Source organism: Leuciscus leuciscus (assembly GCF_965113295.1).
Source record: "Leuciscus leuciscus genome assembly, chromosome: 13".
Lineage (NCBI taxonomy): Eukaryota > Metazoa > Chordata > Actinopteri > Cypriniformes > Leuciscidae > Leuciscus > Leuciscus leuciscus.
In genome coordinates this window covers 17,715,323-17,736,176 of record NC_138737.1, presented here as the reverse complement: position 1 = coordinate 17,736,176, position 20,854 = coordinate 17,715,323, and the positions used below count along the sequence as shown (strand labels likewise).

Here is a 20,854-nt window from a genome sequence, read left to right as displayed (position 1 = left end):
TTTATAACAAAAAAACTTATTTTGATGAGTTAAAGCAATGTAAAAACACATGTTGTCATAACTTATTGATATAATTTTTTACAGTGCATGTTTCATCCAAAGTGGTTTACATTCAATGTAAGCTCATTAAGCTTTCTTTTGCTTAGTTATCATAATGTGTGTTCAACACTCAACAAAAAATAACCTCTGCCAACCAATTTTCCCAATGTTTGTTAAATAGCCATTTTTCGCCTCATCACAGAAAGTGTTAAGTGGGTGCTTATAAAGATGGTTCTCACATTGAAAAAAAGACAAATTTAACACGTTAGAAGAGCAAGCCATGTAACTCAAGACTACATTTATTTTACTGGTTACTGTTATTTTACACTTTACACTGTGAAAAAGCCTACGTAAAATGATTAGTAATTGATCACCCAAATGAATTGTTTAAATAACATCATACTCTTAATATAAAGACTGGGTTTTTCGCCAGTTCCAAAATATAACGCATTTGCAGACATGTATTTGGAGAAAAATTATGTAAATGTAACATAAATTACAATGTGTTTAAGACATGTCAGTGAATTTTACTGGTTTGAAGTGTGGCATAGAGATGCTTAAAGGATTTTTAAGTCCATAAGTGTCAGATTTGAACACTTTTAAAACATTATGGAGCATGATAAGCACCTATTAAGCTGCTGCAGGATTTGCAAACTCCCTGTGGGTTGCAAACAGAAACAGCTGCATTTTTCAGTGATTCCACAGATGTCTTATGAGATAGAGGTTATTAGTGTTGTATGGTTTCTATGCATGGCCTGGTAGATTGTCCACAATTTCAGTCTGACATCATCTACTCCACGCTGTCTGTATTTGACATGGCCGAAATGAACTCTTTCTTCAGAATCTCGCCATCAAGATTTCGACCTGAAGAAAAAAAAGAGAGTAAATGTTAAATTTTTTATGAAACAATTTTGAAACGTAATAAACAATGAAAAATGTTCAACGGGTAGATTAATCATTTAGCATTTTACAAAGAGTTCTATATAGGCATTGCATCTTAATATCTGGAAGCACTTCTCACCTATGAAGACGAGTTGGTTGAGTCTCGGCTCGTGATCTGCCCAGAACTCTGGAGTCTCTTCCAGCTCATAAAGCTCATGGACCCCCTGCAACATCACCTTCTTCTGTTTTTGCTGGATGGAGAAGATCCCCTGCCACAACGAGAACAGATTTGATGAATATTATAGTGCTTGTACATGATATATTGTTGAAGGCAATGCTTATTTGGCATTTCGGTGGCTGACATAATTAAAGAATATACAGATGAGTGTATCCTTACCTTTAACCGGATAACTGTCATCGCCAATCCTGCTTTGTTCTTAAATATCTTCTCCCATAGGAGGTTCTACAGAAGAAGAAAAAAAAAATATTTTTTTTATTTCTCTAACAAAAAAAAAACATTTCAAGACATTTTGTTATGGTGTAAATATTTAATTAAATTTTGTTTTATTTATATGCTTCCATATGATGCATTTGTACCTGAATGAATATATTTAATAGGTCTTCTGACACACTGTCAGGAACTTCAAATGTTACAGTCAGCATACTCTGAAATAAAGCAAATACGTAACCCAAACATTAAACATTTGTCCCATCACAAACATTTTCAAATGATTACAAACGTACAGTACTCTTTGATTCAAAAGTCTGGAGTGGAAACTAGTAAGAAAAAAAATATTGTGAAATTATATTGTGAAATATTATTACAATTTAAAATAACTGTTTTCTATTTGAATGTATTTTAAAATGTAATTTATTCGTTTGATCATCAAAGCTGAATTTTCAGCATCATTAATAGTCTTCAGTGTCACATGATCCTTCAGAAATCATTCCAATATGCTGATTTGCTGATTATTATCATCAATGTAAAAACAAGTTGTGCAGTGATGCAATTTTTTCCCAGGATTTTTTGATGAATGGAAGGTTTAAAAGAACAGGATTTATTTGATATTGAAATCTTTTTGTAACATTATGAATGTCTTTACAGTCACTTTTAATCAATTGAATGCATCCCTGATGAATACAAGTTTGAATTTAGTTTGAACAGTAGTGTAAGATTGCTGCATTTGTTGTGTTATCAAGAGGATTTTATGCCACAAAAGGCAACAAAATCAGCAGCAGAAATTTATACGGGATTTTAATCATTTCTGTTTCTAGTAAAGCCTTTAAAATCTCAAACAGCATCAGTACAACACTTGAATGCATTTCCCCTTGGTTTTAAACACTTACACTGCTTTAGCGCCCATTCTGCTGTAGTTCTCTGGGGTGTTACATGGGCCCTTTACAGATACTTAAACCATTGTTTGTCTGTGCTAAAAGTTACACAAAGTTACACTTCCTTTTTTCCTTTGGAATAACAAGAGAAAACAGGGCTCTCATTTACATGAAAAGAGCAGTGAAGTTTGGCTCTGAAGGGGGAGGGTGGGACCGACTGGGTGGATGCGGGAAAGTGACCCGTCCAATGATAAGAGCTCCTATAGAGAGTATGGTTCAAGGATAGGAGGAACATTTAACATTAAACGAAGCTCCTAGTTTAAACCAACCTCCTTGTAGAAAGAGAAGCTGGATTGTTTTTTCCTATATGCCAATTCAAAATGTCATAAAACAAGTAATCTTCACCTTGTCTAGATGTGGTTGGCTTGTTTTCACCAGCTGCAGCATTTCAGTTAACCTGCAGAACACAAGATTTCAAGACATTTAAATGAGAAACAAGTACATTGATTGATGTCAAATACCTTCAATAAACAACATTCTCTTACATACACAAATGCATCAGACAGATGTACAGTCTTAGCTAAAACCTTTCAAAGGGTTTGACTACACTGACGGGCCGGCCCCTAATCCTGCCGCTGGTGTGATGCGGAGGAGCTTTTGGGTTTAGTAACAGTAAGATTGAGCTTAATGCAGAAAGAAAGAAGAAGAAATCGCGCGAGGGAGCGGGAAAGCGGGCTCTGACCCCTCGGGGAGGGCAAACGTAGCTCTGCGGATTATTCGTCGGGCTGTGAGTACCACACAGCAGACCAGAGGGGGGTCATCCCAGACAAGCAGCCTGTGCTCAGGGGGGCAAATGGGCCACAGTCGGGGCTGAAAGGCAGTCTGTGTGGAAGTGCTTCTGTACCTTTACTGCAGACACCGGCTATAATCCTCTGCAGCTGGGCAGAGTCATTTACATGTAGTCTGTCTCACTGTAATTACTCTTAAACTGGGTGTTTCATTTTTGGTTTTTGTGTAAGTCATCAACATTAGCATGAGTTAATGGAGTGTTTGATCTTCGTCGGATGCACAAAATCCTCTGGGAAAATGTACTGGTGAACAGAATCGCCATTATACTTTCAGTAAGAATTAAGTACTGTAATTGTTATTCTTCAAAAAACACTTACCTTGTGCCATCTTTGGTATCAAAAGAATGTAAATCTAATACTTGAGACAGATCAACCCTATGAGAAAGGAAAATACACTTAATTCGTATTTATGTATAACTGTATATCTGTCTTTGATATCTTTAATAGATAAGAAGATAAAGAGTGCCTTAACAAGCCTAAACACTGCTGAAAAACTTTTTTTTTTTTTTCTTAGGGCATTTTATGAAATTGATTGAACATACACTACTGTTCAAGTTTGGTGTCAGTAAGATTTTATTTTAAATAAATGTAATTTTATTCAGCAAGGATACAATAAATTGATCAGAAATGACAGTAAACAGCAAAGGTTTACATTGTTACAAAAAATACTATTTTCAATTTTTTTTTTTTATAAATAATTTTAATAATTAATCAGCAAAACTGTTTACAACATTGATAATAAGAAATATTTCCTGAGCACCAAATCAGCATATTAGAATTATTTCTGAAGGATCATGTGACGCTGAAGAGTAATGGTGCTGAAAATCACTGGAATAAATTACATTTTAAATTATATTAAAATAGAAAACAGTTATTATAAATTGTAATAATATTTCAAAATATTAGTTTTTACTGTTATTTTCATCAAATAAATGCAGCCTTAGTGAGCATAAGAGACTTCTTTCAAAAACATTAAAAAACTAATTACTGTATTAAAAAAAAAAAAATTTTTAGTGTACATATAAGATTACAGGTCTTAAAATCTAACAGACATTTGTTGCATGCATGCAGAAAGTTTGAAACAGCTTAAAAACACAGTAACAGCACAATACGCACACCATTTTTATCATGGATCCGAATAAAGTGCATGTTTTGTGTTGGTGGTTTCTGCATATCGCCTCACCTGGATTTTTGTGTCTCCAAAATCTTTACGAGCCCATTTATTGATCTATAATGAAGAAGACAGAGCACATGTACACAAGTTCTAGTATCATTACAGTTCGATTTTTTTACATTTTCTGAAACAAATGTAAGAAGAGCAAAGGTCAACATTACAACGCCAAGTTGTTATATTATGTTTGGTTGTCAGGACGTGGCTATGTGGTCGTCAAGGTGTTCTGAATAGTTCTTACTCATTTCTGTAAGTCAAATGAGTCTACCCTCAATACTCTAAGACATTCTGGTACATATGAATAGGGGTAATAGGGTACCTCCTTAAAAGCAAGTTTCACTTCTTTTTTTTTGCCCATTTGATTGTTCACCATGCAAAAAAGAAAATTGCTTAAAAAGTAATAGTACATTGCAATGTTTAATATACTTTGAGTAAGGGGGTTCAAATCTCTAACCCCAAGCAAAAGTGACATGCCTAAGCAAGTACCACTTGTAATTAATAAAAATGTTGTGGTGTCTTCACCACAAAACATTCGTGACATATTAAAGACAGACACCATAATCTACTGAATAACATACACTGGCGGCCAAAAGTTTGGACAAATTAAGAATTTAAAAATGTTTTTCTGAAGTAGTCTCTTATGCTCACCAAAAAGTAATTTATTTCATCAAACACATTTTTTTAAAAGTATTATTAAAATGTAATTGATCTATTTTCTATTTTAATATATTTTATAAAATATAAATTATTCCTGTGATGTCAAAGCTGAATTTTCAGCTTCATTACACCAGTCTTCAATGTCACATGATCCTTCAGAAATCATACTAATATGCTGATTTGATGCTCGAGAAACATTTTTAATTTTTTTTCAACACTGAAAAGTTGTGCTGCTTAATATTTTTGTGGAAACCGTGATACACTACCATTTACAAGTTTGGGGTAAGTAAGATCTTTAAAAAAATATATAGAAATTTATACTTTTTTTCAACAAAGATGCATTAAATTGATTCAAGTGACAGAAAATACATTTATTTAAAGATATTTAAAAAAAAAAGTTATTACATAAAATGTAATAATGTGATTACATGTGACACTGAAGTGTGGAGTAATGATGCTGAAAATTCAGCTTTAGGAAATAAATTACATTTTAAAACATATTAAAATAGACATTTTATTTTAAAATGTAATAATATTTTAAAATAATTCAGTTTTTACTGCATTTTTGATCATTCATTATTCCAAACTTTTGACCAGTTGTGTAGAACTAGTACTATACCTTTGACTAAAAGTTCATCTTTAAAAACACTGTGCATTATATCGGTGTGATGCCTGGATTGACATGTAGCATTTAAAATGATTGATTTTGGTTTTGTCATTTTTTATTAAAAAAATAATAATATCGGCCACTTATTGGTAAAAATCATTATCAGCCAGAATTTTATAATCAGTACATCCCTAATAAGAACCTATAGGAATATAAAGGTTGACAGTTCTCACCTCACTGTATCTCTGAGCTGCAGCAACTCAGTCTCATTCACTAGATCGGTCTTATTGATGATGGTCAGATCAGCAAGAGCTATCTGCCTAAAAAAAGAAAGCAGAATTCAGCACCATTCACAATCACCTGATAAATGCTGCCCATCTTTCCTAAATGTGTATGCGACAAAGGCAGACGACACCTCAGAGGGTCGCATATGGATTATTCGTCATAAAAAGCCAATTGCTTCTATGTGCATCTACAGTTGCTGTACGCAAGTATGTGTGATTACAGTCGTATAATACATCAATAGAACAATACAGTACGAGAACATCTCGTCCCATTCTCTCTCTTTTGTCACTCTCTTTATTGCTCGTGTTCAATGTCCCACTCTCCCTTTGTATCTAAATGTGTGTGTGTAAGTGTGCAAACAGTCTTTGTTGTGTTTCATCCATCCCCCTGCCTGTTGTTGAGTCGTGTGTGGGTGGGCATGGTTCGTGCCATACTCAAAAGGCGCCACCATTTTGCGTGGTAGGAAAACATAAACAGAGAGCAGAAGCGTTTTTTATGGCCTCTGACACTTGTGAGCATTCCGACATGCCTCCGAACCCCAACAAAAACACCCCGACCGCAGCAGGTGAGGTGGAGGGAGCTGGGCTGGAATCGGATATGTTTTTGCACAAACATTAGCACCAGCTGTAATGTTTAATAGAGATAACAGTCACAAATAGTATTTTGAAAGACCACACAAGAGGTGCTCATAAAAATCTGGGTGTGATGGGGGAAAAAAAAATGGCTTCTGGATTCTTATAGAACTGTATGATGCATAATTAAGTTATTTATTGTAATGATGAAGACTTTAAACTTTTTCCGTCGAACATCATATTTATACTGTATATCCCAGAAACAAAGTTTGTGTGAATTTAGCTTTTTTTAATGTCATTACATTGTTTGGATAATAAGAAATCTTTTTGAAAATAAATCAATAAATATTTTATTCATATTTTATGTCCTCACCAGGACTCAGTTATTAAGAAAATGTGAAGACACTTTAGGCAAAAACAATGTTGTTTTTCCATTCACCAATAACATTTTTAGGTTTAAGGCTATTTTTTATCCAAACTTTGTATAAAGACAATTATCAACTATGTTATGAAAGATATAACAGAATGATTTGTTAGTTAATACAATATAAGTGTAAACGTGGACATATATATACACTATACAATGTATCTGTACATCTAATTTGCATATTAATGTGTTCTTGTGGCAACATGCAATGAAAAAAGAAGTGTAATAATGGGCGTAATAACTTAGCAACTTTTTCATAAAAATATCTCATTTCATAGGAATGTTGATATATATTTTCTTTCCCTATTCATTTGTTGTGTCTCCCCAGAATGCCTGATAAACATGATCCAAGTCCTCTACAGTGTATGAAATCAATGCCCTGTTTCGTAACAGAAAGTCATATTTTAATTTGAAACCCCATGATGTTTTCCCGAGATGTTCATTTACAACAAACAATCTGAAAATTAGTCAGATTTAAATATCATATTTGCCGAAGAGTGCTAGATTCGGACATTCGGTCAATGTCAGTCATCTTTAAAGACCAAGGAGGAGGAGTGGTCATGGTCAAACCTCCAAACATTTGGTATCTCCGCAAAGCCCTGAATGTGCTCTTTAAACCTGTGACATGTATGGTCTCAGAGAAATTCACTAAAATATAACGTCCTCTAGAGAGGACAAAAGTCTCTGGCTGGGTCTCAGGAGGATATTAATGAATTAAATAAGGTTTTACCTGGCAGCTTCATTGATAAGACCTTCTGGCTTTTCTTCTGTTAGATGCTAGAAGACAAATAGAAAATGACAGAATGATTACATAACACATACAAAACAACTGTTACAACAACAAACAAAATTCATAATCATAGTTTTTGTCGTATAAATTAATTTTTTATTTTGATTATATTTCAGTGATGCACAATTATTTCAGTGATTAGCACCTTATTGGTTCTCAGCTGAATATAATTTTTTCAATTATTTAATAACATTCTAAAATGTCATGTTTATCAAATTTTACAATGAATATCCCTTTTTCATAGTGCACATTATGACCTCTTTAACCAAGGTAAAACTGCATTGAGTGGCTTGTTGCTTTTAGAAGGTAAATTATATGCCAATGTGCAATAAACAGTTAGTCTTCTAGATAATATTAATCAAAACAAATAATTCTTAATAGTTAAAAAAAAAGTTCAGTAGTGTAATCTGTTTATAGTTGTCAAGCAACACAAGTTGATGCATATAATATTCAAGTGATGATATGCAGTCACAGGTGTGTGTAATATTGGCTTTTTTTTATGGCAGCTTGAATGCAACTCGTGCAATCAGAATTCAGAGTTGGAATTATATAATTTATAATATCGAATAGAATGATAAGAACATTTAATGTCTCATAAGGTCCTGTAGGCTTAACACTTCTGTTCTCTACAGCTTCCAATCTAACAATATGTCTTTAACATCCGAGCAGATGAGCAAACTGACAAGTTTGCATTTACAAGATGCAAACTCACTAAAAGAAATCCAATTTCCAGGATATTATAACTTCTGAACAGTTTGCTTATTGAAAACAATTCTATTTGTGTCATTCTACGTGCTGCCAGTCGTCTCTGCTGACTGGAAGGAGGGATGTCTCAATGTCTGTGTTCAATATGTAATAACATTGAGCTCTGGGAGAGAGACAAGCCTCATCATCTGTCTGCACGATTTTCAAACCGACTGGCAGAGATCAATGAAAACATTGCACCTGATGGGCATGTCTCTGCAAGTCAAACCCTGAGAGAAGACACCTCACCTGAGCCCCCCAAACCCTAAAGTATCTCTTATATGGATGAATATATCAAGTGACAATGAAAGAGCAGGACAAAGGGTGACAGGCCCATTAGAGTGATTTGCCCTGATATCCATTATTTCTTCGGTTTCTATCAAGCCCTCCCCTGTCTTCACCTCAACAGGCGCTCACAGAACCCCAGAGGGCCGCAGTGTCGAGAGGTGCCACCTCTGCAATAAAAAGACTGACTTGCCAAGACTGACACCACTAAATGACAGCCTATTACCCAGGTGTCAGTACCACTGTCCTGCTCCCGGCCTGAAGTGTGAAGAGGAACGGCAAGGGGGGAGATTTTTCAGTGGGATATGATACTTAAAGATTCAATTTAAAATAAATGTTTTTTTTCTGTAAACATAATGCCTTCCAGTAACAAATTATTTGAATATAATTATATATATATATTACACAATGGTTACAAGGCCAGCTTTGAATTTATATATATATATATATACACTATGTGTACGTGTGTGTGTGTGTGTGTGTGTGTGTGTGTGTGTGTGTGTGTGTGTGAGTGTGTGTGTGTGTGTGCACAAAAAAACGATAAACAAATGCAAAGTTGAGCTCATAAACAGCATTAATACATTTATACAGAGTTGATTCCCAAAGTATTTTGGACTATTTAAACCAACTAATAAAAATAATAAAAAAGTATCAAACTTTTTAATATTCAATATATCAAACCTTTTAAAGTGACTTCTTAACTGGATCATTTCATCTCTTGTATCAAACAAATTTCTTTTCAACCATTGTAGTGCTGATTCTTAAAATGTTTACTTTTGTGTTTATTAAAATATAAAATAAAATTAAAAGGTTTTTATCTTTCTTAAAATGTATCCATTTTTTATTTACCAATTTTTTTGTTAACACTGATTTTTTTTTTATTCAAGTTTTAGTGTTTTCTATTTTTATATCAGAAATGTATTGGTTATTGCCCATAACCAAACAAAACAAACAAACAAATAATATTAATTTTGGCTAGAACTGTAATAATGGTACATCCCTATATATACATAATACATAAAACATAAAAGGCTTGTTATGTCTTCAATTAAAACAAAGATTGATGACTGATTAAGACCTCTTTAACCAAGGTAAAATTGTATTGAATGGCTTATTGCTTTTTTTAGAATGTAAAATATATGTTATGCCAATTTGCCAATGTGCAATAAATAGTTAACTTTATAGATAATATTAATCGGAACAAATAATTCTAAAAGGGTTATTTCACCCAAAAACTCTGTCATTAATTATTCTCCATCATGTCATTCCAAACCCGTAAGACTTTCATTCCTCTTCGGAACACAAATGAAGATATTTTGGATGAAATCTGAGAGTTTTCTGTCCCTCCATTGACAGCTACACATCTACCACTTTGACGTGGTCGTAAAACTAATCCATATGAATTGAATGGTTTAAATGGTCTAAATTTTCCGAAGAGACTCAATCGCTTTATATGATGAACAAATCAAATTTAGGCTTTAGGCTCAAATATATTCACATATAAACATTGATCAGCGAACATAAAAAACGCTCAACCAAATCTGCTTGATATATGAGAACAAACCTCATTTGTTCTTGTTGAAGCTCAATAGTCCTGCATAACATGAGAATGAACCTGATTGGTTCTTGCAGAAGCTCAAATGTGCTGCGTAACACGAGAATGAACTTCATTGGTTCTTGCAGAAGCTCAAATGTGCTGCGTAACATGAGAATGAACCTCATTGGTTCTTGCAGAAGCTCAAACATGCTGCGTAACATGAGAATGAACCTCATTGGTTCTTGCAGAAGCTCAAACATGCTGCGTAACATGAGAATGAACCTCATTGGTTCTCGCACGTCAAGCAAGCCTGATTGAGCTTCCATTTACCACAAATGATGTTTGCAGTAGCCGCGTTTCCACTGTCGGGCCGTGCTAGTGCGTGCCAGGGCCAGTCGCGTTTCCACTGTCACTTCCGGGGCTTGATCGGGGCTTACTCGGGGCCAACGGCCAGGATTTCTGGCCCGTCGAATACCTTGGGCCAGAGCGGGCCAGCTCGGGCTAGAGGAGTGGTTATGAACAGAGGCGGAGTTCACCTGAGTCGGGAGACGGCAGCGCCGGATGATTCTGTCAGCATTAAAGACTTTTAAAATAATTTAACTCGCGTTCATGTTTGAATGCCTTGTGTTTGTGATGCAAAAGACTATGCGCGCTAACCATTACCATAGTAAACATAGTAAACGCCTGAAGATACGCATAGTAAAAAAACATAGTGAACGCTTGAAGAAATCAGACCAATCATAAAGGCTATCACAGTCATGTTTTTATTTATCTGTCCGTAGCCTACGTCTCGTCTCTTTATACCGGACTATCATAAAATAAAGCAACTTTTTTTTCGGGAGCTTCCTCTGTTTCTCTGACTGAAAATATCTGTATGGGAGTCGAGAGAGTGCTAAAGCTCCTCAGGTCGTATTTTTGGTGGCATATATTTGTAGAAATTATCATTCTTTCTAAATGTGATGTAAATATGTCCTGTAACTACCAGATAAACAGAAACAGACGTGACTGAAGAAGTAAGTGTGTCCTCTTTCTTTTGTGAAATAGACCTAACGGTAATTTATTTCTGAGTGACTAATGTGCAATTTTGACATAAATTAATTCATTATGATCAATGTATCACTTTTTATTGTAAACCTGTGGTAAAACATCGATGCTTGGGTTTTAAATATTCAAGTAAACAACAAAAATGCCAGCAAACGGCCGCTTTTATCATGTTTGTTTTCAACGCTGTTTCCAGTGATTTCTGATTAGTTTTCTGATAAAACTTCCATTTGTTGGTGAATGGGTTAGTGTGACGTTGTTCCAGAGAGGCGTGTTACGGGCGTGTTTTAGTGAAGCGCTGTGGAGCTTCTGGCCCGACAGTGGAAACGCAGGCCCGGTGCTATTAGCCCGAGGCTATCAGCCCGGCATGGCCCGTTTAAAGCCCTGGCCCGGCCCTGGCCCGACAGTGGAAACGCGGCTATTGATGAATGTTTATATGTGTATACAATCCTAAATTCAATCCGTTCATCATCTAAAACGATCGTGTCTCTTCAGAAAATATGGACTAAACCGCTCCCTTCATATGGATTAGTTTTATGATCTCTTTATGAACTTTTTGAAGCATCAAAGTGGAAGTTGCGTAGACTGTCAATAGAGGGACACAAATTGCTCAGATTTCATTAAAGCTGCAGTCCGTAGCTTTTGGCGCTCTAGCGGATAATAAACAGAACTTCATGCGTCTTACAGAAGAACATTGTATCCGGAGCTACTTCTCTCTGTTTCTGTCTATGTCGAGTCACGCAGGTACTGGGCTACTCTGCAGTGGTACGACCCGAACCAGTCTAAAATAGTCCGAACATAAACACTTATTATAGGTGTACTGCAGTAATTCAGGATAAGACAAAAACATGGTTAGGAAAATTTATTCATGATGTACTCGCTTATTATATAATATTTGTAAATGTTGAACACAAATAAAGTTACGGACCGCAGCTTTAAAAATATCTTAATTTGCGTTCCGAAGATAAACGGAAGTCTTACGGGTTTGGAATGACATGAGGGTGAGTAAATGATGATAGGATTTTTGGGTGAATAAACACTTTAATAGGTAAAATAGTTCACTAGTGTTGGCTGTTTATGGTTGCCAACAACACAAGTTGCATAGAATTCAAGTGTGCATCAATTCAATCTGTGTATTGCTAAGAATAATACAAGCGTGTGTGGATCAGCAACTTACCTGCATTGCATATTTAGCATCTATAACCGTTACAATGCCTATGTGGGAGATGAGGAAACTGCATTATATTGACAGCCACATCATTAATGACTTCATCTGAGGCAACATTTATTAGTTATTTATTTACCATCCAGGTAGACATCACTGCCTAATTCTGCATCAACCCAGAACATGGAAGCCACTGCTCCTGGTTTGGAAAACATAAATAAATAAATTAACATTTATATATATCACATTTGTTATAATTATTTTACTATTCACTGTAAATATACAATGGGAAATCACATAATTCTACTTAATTTTTTTAAATAAAATTAAGCAAAATATAGTTTCATGGCACTCACCTTTGAAAGGTGTGGCAAAAAATGAATTGGGTAGTATACTAAGCTTTATTTTAGCATAGGTTTTGCAGTGTTCATCAAGTTATTGAACACATTTTGCCTTAATACTCAACTCATACAGGTTTAGGGTGTAGGTATGTGCTTTAAAATGCATAACTAAATTTTATGGATGGCTTCAAAAATTTTAACTACAAGGTAAATTTTGTTTGTTTCCATGTTTTCCAACTTTTCCTGTAAAAGTTATTTCACAGTTTCATGTTACAATTTGAGGCCATCTTGTTCACATAATGGAGTTTTGTCAAACTGTCAAGGTAGAATAAGAAAGCTCTATAAATATTTGATAGAAGTATAATGAAGGCAATGTTCTTGAAAGACACCAGGAACATCAACCATTCAGCCCACAAGCATCTTCTGATGAAGGGGAGGGGCTTATCCCCCTGAGGCCCCCAGGAGTGACAGGCCTGTCTCAGCCAATGACAGTGCAGAGCAGTGAAGAGGGGCTTGTGTCTGAGCTCTGAGGGTCCTGCACGCCACTGGCCCTTGACATCTATCACTCATGTACACAGTCTGGCTACAGAGATGCTGACCCTTCCTGCCTTTCCATTGATCTCAGTTTCACTCTCAATTGGGTTATAGTGCTTTTTGCTATGTATGAGAAAAATCCCTATACACAAAGATGTCTAAATTGTCTTGCAAAGTAAAAGTTACATTTAAAAGCTAAATGCTAGTGAGGACTAAGACAAGGTAGATTGTGTCTATTGAGGAACTCCTTACAATTAATATTTTAAAACTGTAAAATATTGCATAATCTAAACATCTGTGTAAACAAACATGGATGTAACATATATAGCTCTCCCATACAAAAGATGACAGATAATAACAACATTTGAGCAAGCTGGCCAATGGATGCATTAGCTATCATAACAAGGAGATTTGTTGTGTTACAAATAAATGTCTGCTGGTGCACATAAAATACCTGGATCTGCCAATCCGGTGGTCTCTAGAAGGATGTAGTCAAACTTTCCTTTCTTCTCCATTAGATTTTCAATAGCTTTTAAACCATTGTCTCTGTAAAAGAAAGGGTTGATAATGTATTATCTGACATAATTTAATATATGCAATTGTACACTATGGTTCAAAAGTTTGTAAGTAGTAAATTAAAATTTGTTTTTAAAATTAAAAACTGTTTTCTATTTTAATATATTGTAAAATGCTTCAGTGTCACATCATCCTTCAGAAATCCTTCTAATATGTCGATTTGATGGTCAAGTAAGTTTTCCAGGATTGACTGATAAATAGAAAGTTTGAAAAGAAAAGCATTTATTTGAAATAGAAATCTTTTGTAACATTATAAATGTCTTTACTGTGATACTGTCACTTATCAATTTAACGTATCCTTGCTGAATAAAGTCTTCATACATTTATTCAAAAAAACTCTTTATTGCCCCCAAACTTCTGAACATTAGTGTACGTGTTCATTATTTTCCATTACACAGCAGTAATTATATAATGTTTTCATAATGATTGGTAATTAAAACCAGTTTTATGTTTGAATTATGGGTACGATTTTTATGTTGCAGGTCAAATTGACCCTAATTGGATTAAATACAATTCCTGGAGAGAGAAAAATCACATTTAAAAAAAAAAAAAGAAAAAAAAGGTAAAAAGAGTAAACATTTAATATTAATACTTCTCACACACTACAACAAAAAATAAGCAACAAATTAATTTAAAACTGTATAACCATTTGTTTAAAAAATATGAATATTACAAACAGTATTGAAATTTTACCATTTAAAATGTTATTTTAAATGCTTTTGTTTTATTTTTGTGTGCTTTCCTGAAGCTCAAACAGTAGAGAACGGCGCTAGCAACGCCAAAATCATGAGTTTGACTCCCAGCGATATTAACATTCTTGAACTGATAAAAATGTATGCCGTCAACGCAGTGTACATTTCTTTGGATAATGTAAATTTAAATAACCTAAGAGGGTAGTTGAGAAACTGACCAAAAAAACCCTTTTTTTTAAATATATATATATATTGGGTCTGTATAGCTGCGGTTAACCACGAAATTGCGGGTCAAGTTGACCTGCGAACATCAAAATCGTCAAAAATGTTGTACCTTCATTTCACAACACCCAATGTGTCATGACCCTAAATGAGAAATTAGGTTAACCTAGGTTAACCAGTATTTCTTTTTAAACTCAATTTTGAACGAATCAAACTGAAGAGTTTCAACAAGGACAACAGTTCTTTAGTCACTGGAATGTAATAGGCAGGCAGAAATAGTGGGTTTCCAGTTAATCCATCTTAAAATCCAACAATAGTTATGTGGCCCAGATGGAACTATATTTATCCTTCACACAACTACAAGAAACACACACACACACACACACACACACACACCCACTACATTCACCCATATACTTTATAGACAATTCGTCCCAGTATTTGAAAGGGCGTACTTTACAGAGCAGCACAGGCAGCCGTTCCTCAGCTCCAACCACTCCTCGTAGAGCTCTCCTGCTTGACTCACAGCTAGAGACTTCTCCAGAGCACTGCCTGCAGGACAACACAGCACAGAGTCAAGCTTATGTGCAAAGCAGACCCACATTACAATAATCTGTGCACTTTTGATGCATGTTCATGAATATGATCCAAATGACGAAAATGATGGCAAAATATGTATTGTATGTGTATGTAATAATAGTATATGTAATGTAATAGTATTTTTTTTTCCTACCATGGAAGTCTGTCAACTGTTTGTTTACCAACATTCTTTAAATTATCTTCTTTTGTGCTCAACAGAAAAAAGAAACCCATAAAGGTTTGGAACAACATGAGAGTGAGTAAATGATGACAAAATGGTCATTTTTGGGTTAAGGTGCTACTATACTGCACTGTTTGAGGAAATAGGGAATGAATTTGTTGCCCTCTTCTGGTCATGACAGTGAAAAATCCAGAGGGACTGTCAGGACAGATTAAAAAATCTAGGCATAAGAACAACGCTAGAGGTCTTTTGATCGCTTATTTCTTTGCTCATTTTATAACTTACCTTCACCAAATTCATTAAGTATGACAGCTATTCGTTTATTATGTTGTTCTGTTAATATGTAGTTCAAAAGTGTCGTCTTTCCTGCACCTGTATATGGAAAAGAGAGAAATAAATGGAGTAAAATTGTAGTTTCTTCTGCTTAAGGATATAATAACCTGTATTTGCATATTATTGTGCATTTTTTACTTTAATACTATAGAAGAATCATATTTGTAAGTAAAAAAAATAAATTTAAAAAAAGGTTTGGTATGCTTTATCAATGCACTTTGGATTGATAGACATGGTTACTGCTTAAAAGCTGACCCAAGTATCCAGTGATGATGGTAACAGGTATCTGAGCTGTGGGTCCAGTGGGCTTCTCCTTGATGGGAACTAACTCCGGACATTCATCCTCTTCTTCCATTACTGAGATCTTTTAAAATAATGAAAATCTAGAAACACAAATTGGAGTTCAGATAAAATGAGGGGTTTATATTCTATAAATGCATATGACAGGACATTCATTCTTCAGTGATAAGATTACTCAGGGTGGGCCGAATATAAATCGTACATATATTATATTTCACCATATTTGACAGATCAGAACGTTGATTTTAGAGGCACATGTGCTGTCATTTTCGCTGTCAATACAGAGCGGTCTGGCACTACTCTGCAAGCGCCATGTAACGTTATTCATTTCGAAGCTTATACACACAAATTAAAGACAACTTACAATTTACGAAATACGAGCTCTTAGATGAAGTATTCCTTTAAACCGTGACTTGCAGAGTGATATCTGTCGTCCAGTTTGTAATAAAAAACGCAATATTTCACTAAGGGGCAATATGCTGGTGTGTCTGTAATCACGGTCCGACCTGCGCATTGACTTGCAGTGAGAGTTCCTATGTAAAAACGGATCGATTTTCATTTATTTTTTATTTTTTTAGCATTGTTCATCATTAGGGTTGAGCATAACAAGTGACAAAATAGAAGGGTCGTAAAAACAAATAAACGAACAAATAAATAAATCAAAATGTAGACTAACTGTCCCAGACGAGGTAGTCAACATCTTACTGTATATATATATAAATCTGGCTTATAAACCCAAATTTTAGTAACAGGGTTGCAAAAATTGTCTATTTTTGCTTGGCAGTTAAAGGATTGGTTCACTTCAGAATAAAAAATTCCTGATAATTTACTCACCCCAACATCTTGGATGACGAGGGGGTGAGTATCAGAAAACTACAACGTAGGCTAATCCTTTAACTGAAATATGTTAAAGTTGAAGTAGCCTACTAAAATTACTAAAACTAAAATTTTAATAAAATTAAAAACAGAAAAATAGAAATGACAAATACATATTTTACAAACTTTTTATTTTTAAACTTAAATCAAAATGGAAACAGAAAATAAAAAATGAAAGCTAATTCAAAATAATAACTGCATTTAAAGGCTCAGTATGTTTCACTGCTGGCTCATTCAAAACAATAACAAAGACGTAGCTTGATGACGCAGTGAATGGAGTGTGGAATCATGGGAGTTGTCGTTTTCACTTCAACACCCTAGATGAGGATATGACAGAACATCACGAATGTGCAAAACAAACAGCTGTGGAATGCAACACTACCAGAGATCGTCGGCTCTGATTGAAAATTCAGATTTTTTCAGAAAGCACTGTGTTTCCATTGCTGATTGTGGGGACATGACTGACAGGCGACGCACTGACACGGGCCATGTCATTGGTTAAAATTGCAAATTTCTCTGGATTTAAACATTGTTGAAAACATTTGGAATAATGTAAGTACACAAGTCAACAAAATATATAACATTGTTTTAGTGTTTTTGTGTGTGTGTGTGTGTGTGTGTGTGTGTGTGTGTGTGTGTGTGTGTGTGTGTGTGTGTGTGTGTGTGTGTGTGTGTGGATATTTTAATGCAGTATTTCCCAATTGTGCCGCGGCACACCAGAGTGCCGTCTGACGAGAGCAGGGGTGTTGTGTAAAAACTCCATCAAACATTTTAAAATTGTTTCTACCGAAAGCTGATTGTGGGGACATGACTCCACTGACAGGCGACGCAATGTCACGGGCCATGTCATTGGTTAAAATTGCAAATGTCTCTGGATTTAAACATTGTTGAAAACATTTGGAATAATGTAAGTAGGCTACACAAGTAAACAAAATATGTAACATTGTGTTAGTGTTTGTGTGTGTGTGTGTGTGTGTGTGTGTGTGTGTGTGTGGATATTTTAATGCAGCGTTTCCCAGTTGTGCCGCGGCTCACTGGAATGCCGTCTGACGAGAGCAGGGGTGTTGTGTAAAAACTCCATCAAACATTTTAAAATTGCTCAAATGTGTTTAAAAAGAAGAAGAAGAAGAAGAAGAAGAAGAAGAAATTAATTATGTAGCCTACCATCAATCTCGGATGTCTGTCTAACAACAAATAACGCACACAATTTTATAATAAAAATGCAAATCGTAGCCTAAGTTTTCGGCGTTGAATTGCAGGGGTTGAGCATGATTTCATTCCCGTGCTTCATTCCTAGTGCGTTCACATAAAGCTGCCTCTTTTTTTCATGGCGTGTTGCGCTTACGGTCAAATACACACGAAAATATTGTCACAACGTCCGTCTTATTCACATAGCTGATATGGAAAGCCAAACTGTTCACAATTCGCGTGCTTTTGACCGCCGTATCAATATTAAAACGGCGTCTTCATAACGCCGGTAGGCGTTAAATAAACGCCGTCAGGCGATAAGTTAACGTCACACGCCGCCACGCGTTAAAATAACGCCACTCGCCGATAGATGTTAAATTGACGCCACACGCCACTCAAAATGCAGATGTATGAGCTCATCTATATGGCCCCTCCTCTACTGAGTTTGAGGACTCTACGGCAAGTCGGAGAGGACAATCTAGTTTGGAAGAGCGCGAAAATGGCTAGGAGAGGATTTGTTTTGCGGTGTAAACACACTATAAATGACTGCACTCGCCTTTTACTCTCTGATAATCCAGGGGCTGATGTCTTTCAGTCATCATTAAATAGGTAAAGATTTCTGTAAAGATAATATATTAGCATTAACGTACGTCGGGTGGTTGTAAGTGTAAAGAATGTGCAATGCAATTCTATGACCAATTGTGCTGGTAACGTTACTGTACATAATATGTAAGGGATAAAGTATAGAGAGGCGGTCGTTATAGCGAATAACAAGCCCGACAGGCTTATTACATGGCTACCTACAAAATAATTAATTAATTTGACACAAATTATTGATTTAAAAAGGAGTTTATTGCTTTAAAAACGGTTGTATTGCTTCCGCCAAAGAAAATAGTCCGTTCCGCGTCCATAGCAATGGGCTGTTTTGTTCGCAGCGGTCTGTTATCAAGAAATAACAGACCGCATTCTACATTGGAATTCAGCCAAGCCATGTAATAATATTACATTTTAATACTGTACGTTAATTAAGACGTACGTTAATGCTAATATATTATCTTTACAGAAATCTTTACCTATTTAATGATGACTGAAAGACATCAGCCCCTGGATTATCAGAGAGTAAAAGGCGAGTGCAGTCATTTATAGTGTGTTTACACCGCAAAACAAATCCTCTCCTAGCCATTTTCGCGCTCTTCCAAACTAGATTGTCCTCTCCGACTTGCCGTAGAGTCCTCAAACTCAGTAGAGGAGGGGCCATATAGATGAGCTCATACATCTGCATTTTGAGTGGCGTGTGGCGTCAATTTAACATCTATCGGCGAGTGGCGTTATTTTAACGCGTGGCGGCGTGTGACGTTAACTTATCGCCTGACGGCGTTTATTTAACGCCTACCGGCGTTATGAAGACGCCGTTTTAATATTGATACGGCGGTCAAAAGCACGCGAATTGTGAACAGTTTGGCTTTCCATAAGCTGACACACATGACGCACAGAACGGCACGCGCCAGAATACACTCTTCTCTTTTGCGCTTGAACCAATAACACAAAGTTATGCCAAAATGACCGTTTTGTTGAGTATCCTCATGAGCAGTCTTAAATTAGTTAAATAAAGTCTTAAATGAATGTAAAGAGTTGTGAGAAAAAGGGCACAGGTAAATATAACATTTATTATGTGAAGAATGTTTTAAGATCACTTAAATTAAAAGTTGTTATTTTTTTGGAGCCTAATGAATGTTAAAATTGATAGCTTTCAATTATACTGTAATGTTGAGTGGCGACAGGCCTAATTAATGTTTAAAATAATATAAAACCAATATAAAAACACAAATACACTGAGTGAGCAAACATTTAGGTGAGATTTGCAATGGCAATTGAGCAATTGTAGTATGCCATCATATAAAGTGATATCTTCAGAAGAAATGACTGATTCCCAGACTTTCAATGGATGGACCATTTTTTTGATAATATTAAAAATATCTAAATGACAGTAGGCGACTAGGCGGTTCTTCCCTGTGGTATTGAAAATCTGTACATTTCAAGGTATCGTATCAAAGTAGTTTCATAACAACACTAGTGTAGGGTGCCACAAATGTAAAACAAAAATTAAAAGGGTGCCGTGGCAGAAAAAAGTTTGGAAAACTATATTTTAATATATCTTACATATTGTACCTTTAACAAAAGTAGCCTATTTGTTTAACGAGAAATGTTTTGTTGCAGCGCAATTCACGGTCGACAGGGGTCGCAGCTGTGCAAGTTCACATATCTCTGACCAATCAACTTGACCATGTGTCAAGGCTCTGCGGACTTGCACTTCAAAGGCTATTCGTCGGAAACCACAATAACATCTAATCTTAACAATGAAATTTACTTAAACATATTTTTTACTATATGAATTGTCTGTTACAAAGAAAGGATATCAATGGGTCATTCATATAGTCACGTAAACCGACACTTGTGTTTATAATGTCCTGCTATGTCGTCACCCATTTAAACCCATTTGTTTATCAAGCAAACTCACCCTTAATCTTCATAACATCGTTTAGTAGTCCCCCCCTCTCCCTCTCCCTCTCCCTCTCTCTCTCTCTCTCTCTCTCTCTCTCTCTCTCTCTCTCCCTCTCTCCCTCTCTCTCTCCCTCTCTCTCTCTCTCGT

General features: G+C 35.5%; 2 protein-coding genes across 4 annotated transcripts in view; one reads left to right on the top strand and one right to left on the bottom strand.

Moving 5' to 3' along the window:
- Positions 1 to 304: 304 nt before the first annotated feature.
- Positions 305 to 20,798, bottom strand: cbwd (COBW domain containing). Of its 2 annotated transcripts, none has more exons than XM_082188252.1 (16): positions 20,723 to 20,798; positions 16,096 to 16,223; positions 15,793 to 15,879; positions 15,203 to 15,299; positions 13,712 to 13,803; positions 12,522 to 12,581; positions 12,395 to 12,432; positions 7,551 to 7,597; positions 5,770 to 5,856; positions 4,285 to 4,329; positions 3,420 to 3,476; positions 2,659 to 2,710; positions 1,519 to 1,587; positions 1,319 to 1,384; positions 1,061 to 1,190; positions 305 to 903 (listed from the first exon to the last, which is right to left on the bottom strand). In XM_082188252.1, exons 2-16 carry the CDS (start codon positions 16,193 to 16,195, stop codon positions 830 to 832), a joined length of 1,101 nt encoding a protein of 366 aa, XP_082044378.1. In that variant the 5' UTR covers positions 16,196 to 16,223; positions 20,723 to 20,798; the 3' UTR covers positions 305 to 829. The 2 variants fall into 2 exon arrangements, with proteins under 2 accessions (XP_082044378.1, XP_082044377.1); XM_082188251.1 differs by lacking the exon at positions 20,723 to 20,798 and adding an exon at positions 16,505 to 16,662.
- The window catches only part of dock8 (dedicator of cytokinesis 8), a 54,361-nt gene continuing 50,922 nt past the window's right edge, over positions 17,416 to 20,854 (top strand). The window contains exon 1 of one of the 2 annotated variants that reach the window (XM_082188243.1): positions 17,416 to 17,568. The gene's annotated coding sequence lies outside the window, so the exon portion shown is untranslated. Of the gene's footprint in view, positions 17,569 to 17,801; positions 17,924 to 20,854 lie in introns of those variants that run through there. The other variant, XM_082188244.1, reaches the window with a different exon arrangement.

Bases quoted from the DNA above. Each gene is read 5' to 3' on its own strand.
- cbwd (XM_082188252.1), bottom strand. From the start codon at position 16,195: ATGGAAGAAGAGGATGAATGTCCGGAGTTAGTTCCCATCAAGGAGAAG. The intron at 15,880-16,095 runs GTCAGCTTTTAA...TTCCATATACAG, and splicing joins CATCATCACTGGATACTTGG to GTGCAGGAAAGACGACACTT. The intron at 3,477-4,284 runs GTGAGGCGATAT...CCTTTCTCATAG, and splicing joins TTGGAGACACAAAAATCCAG to GGTTGATCTGTCTCAAGTAT.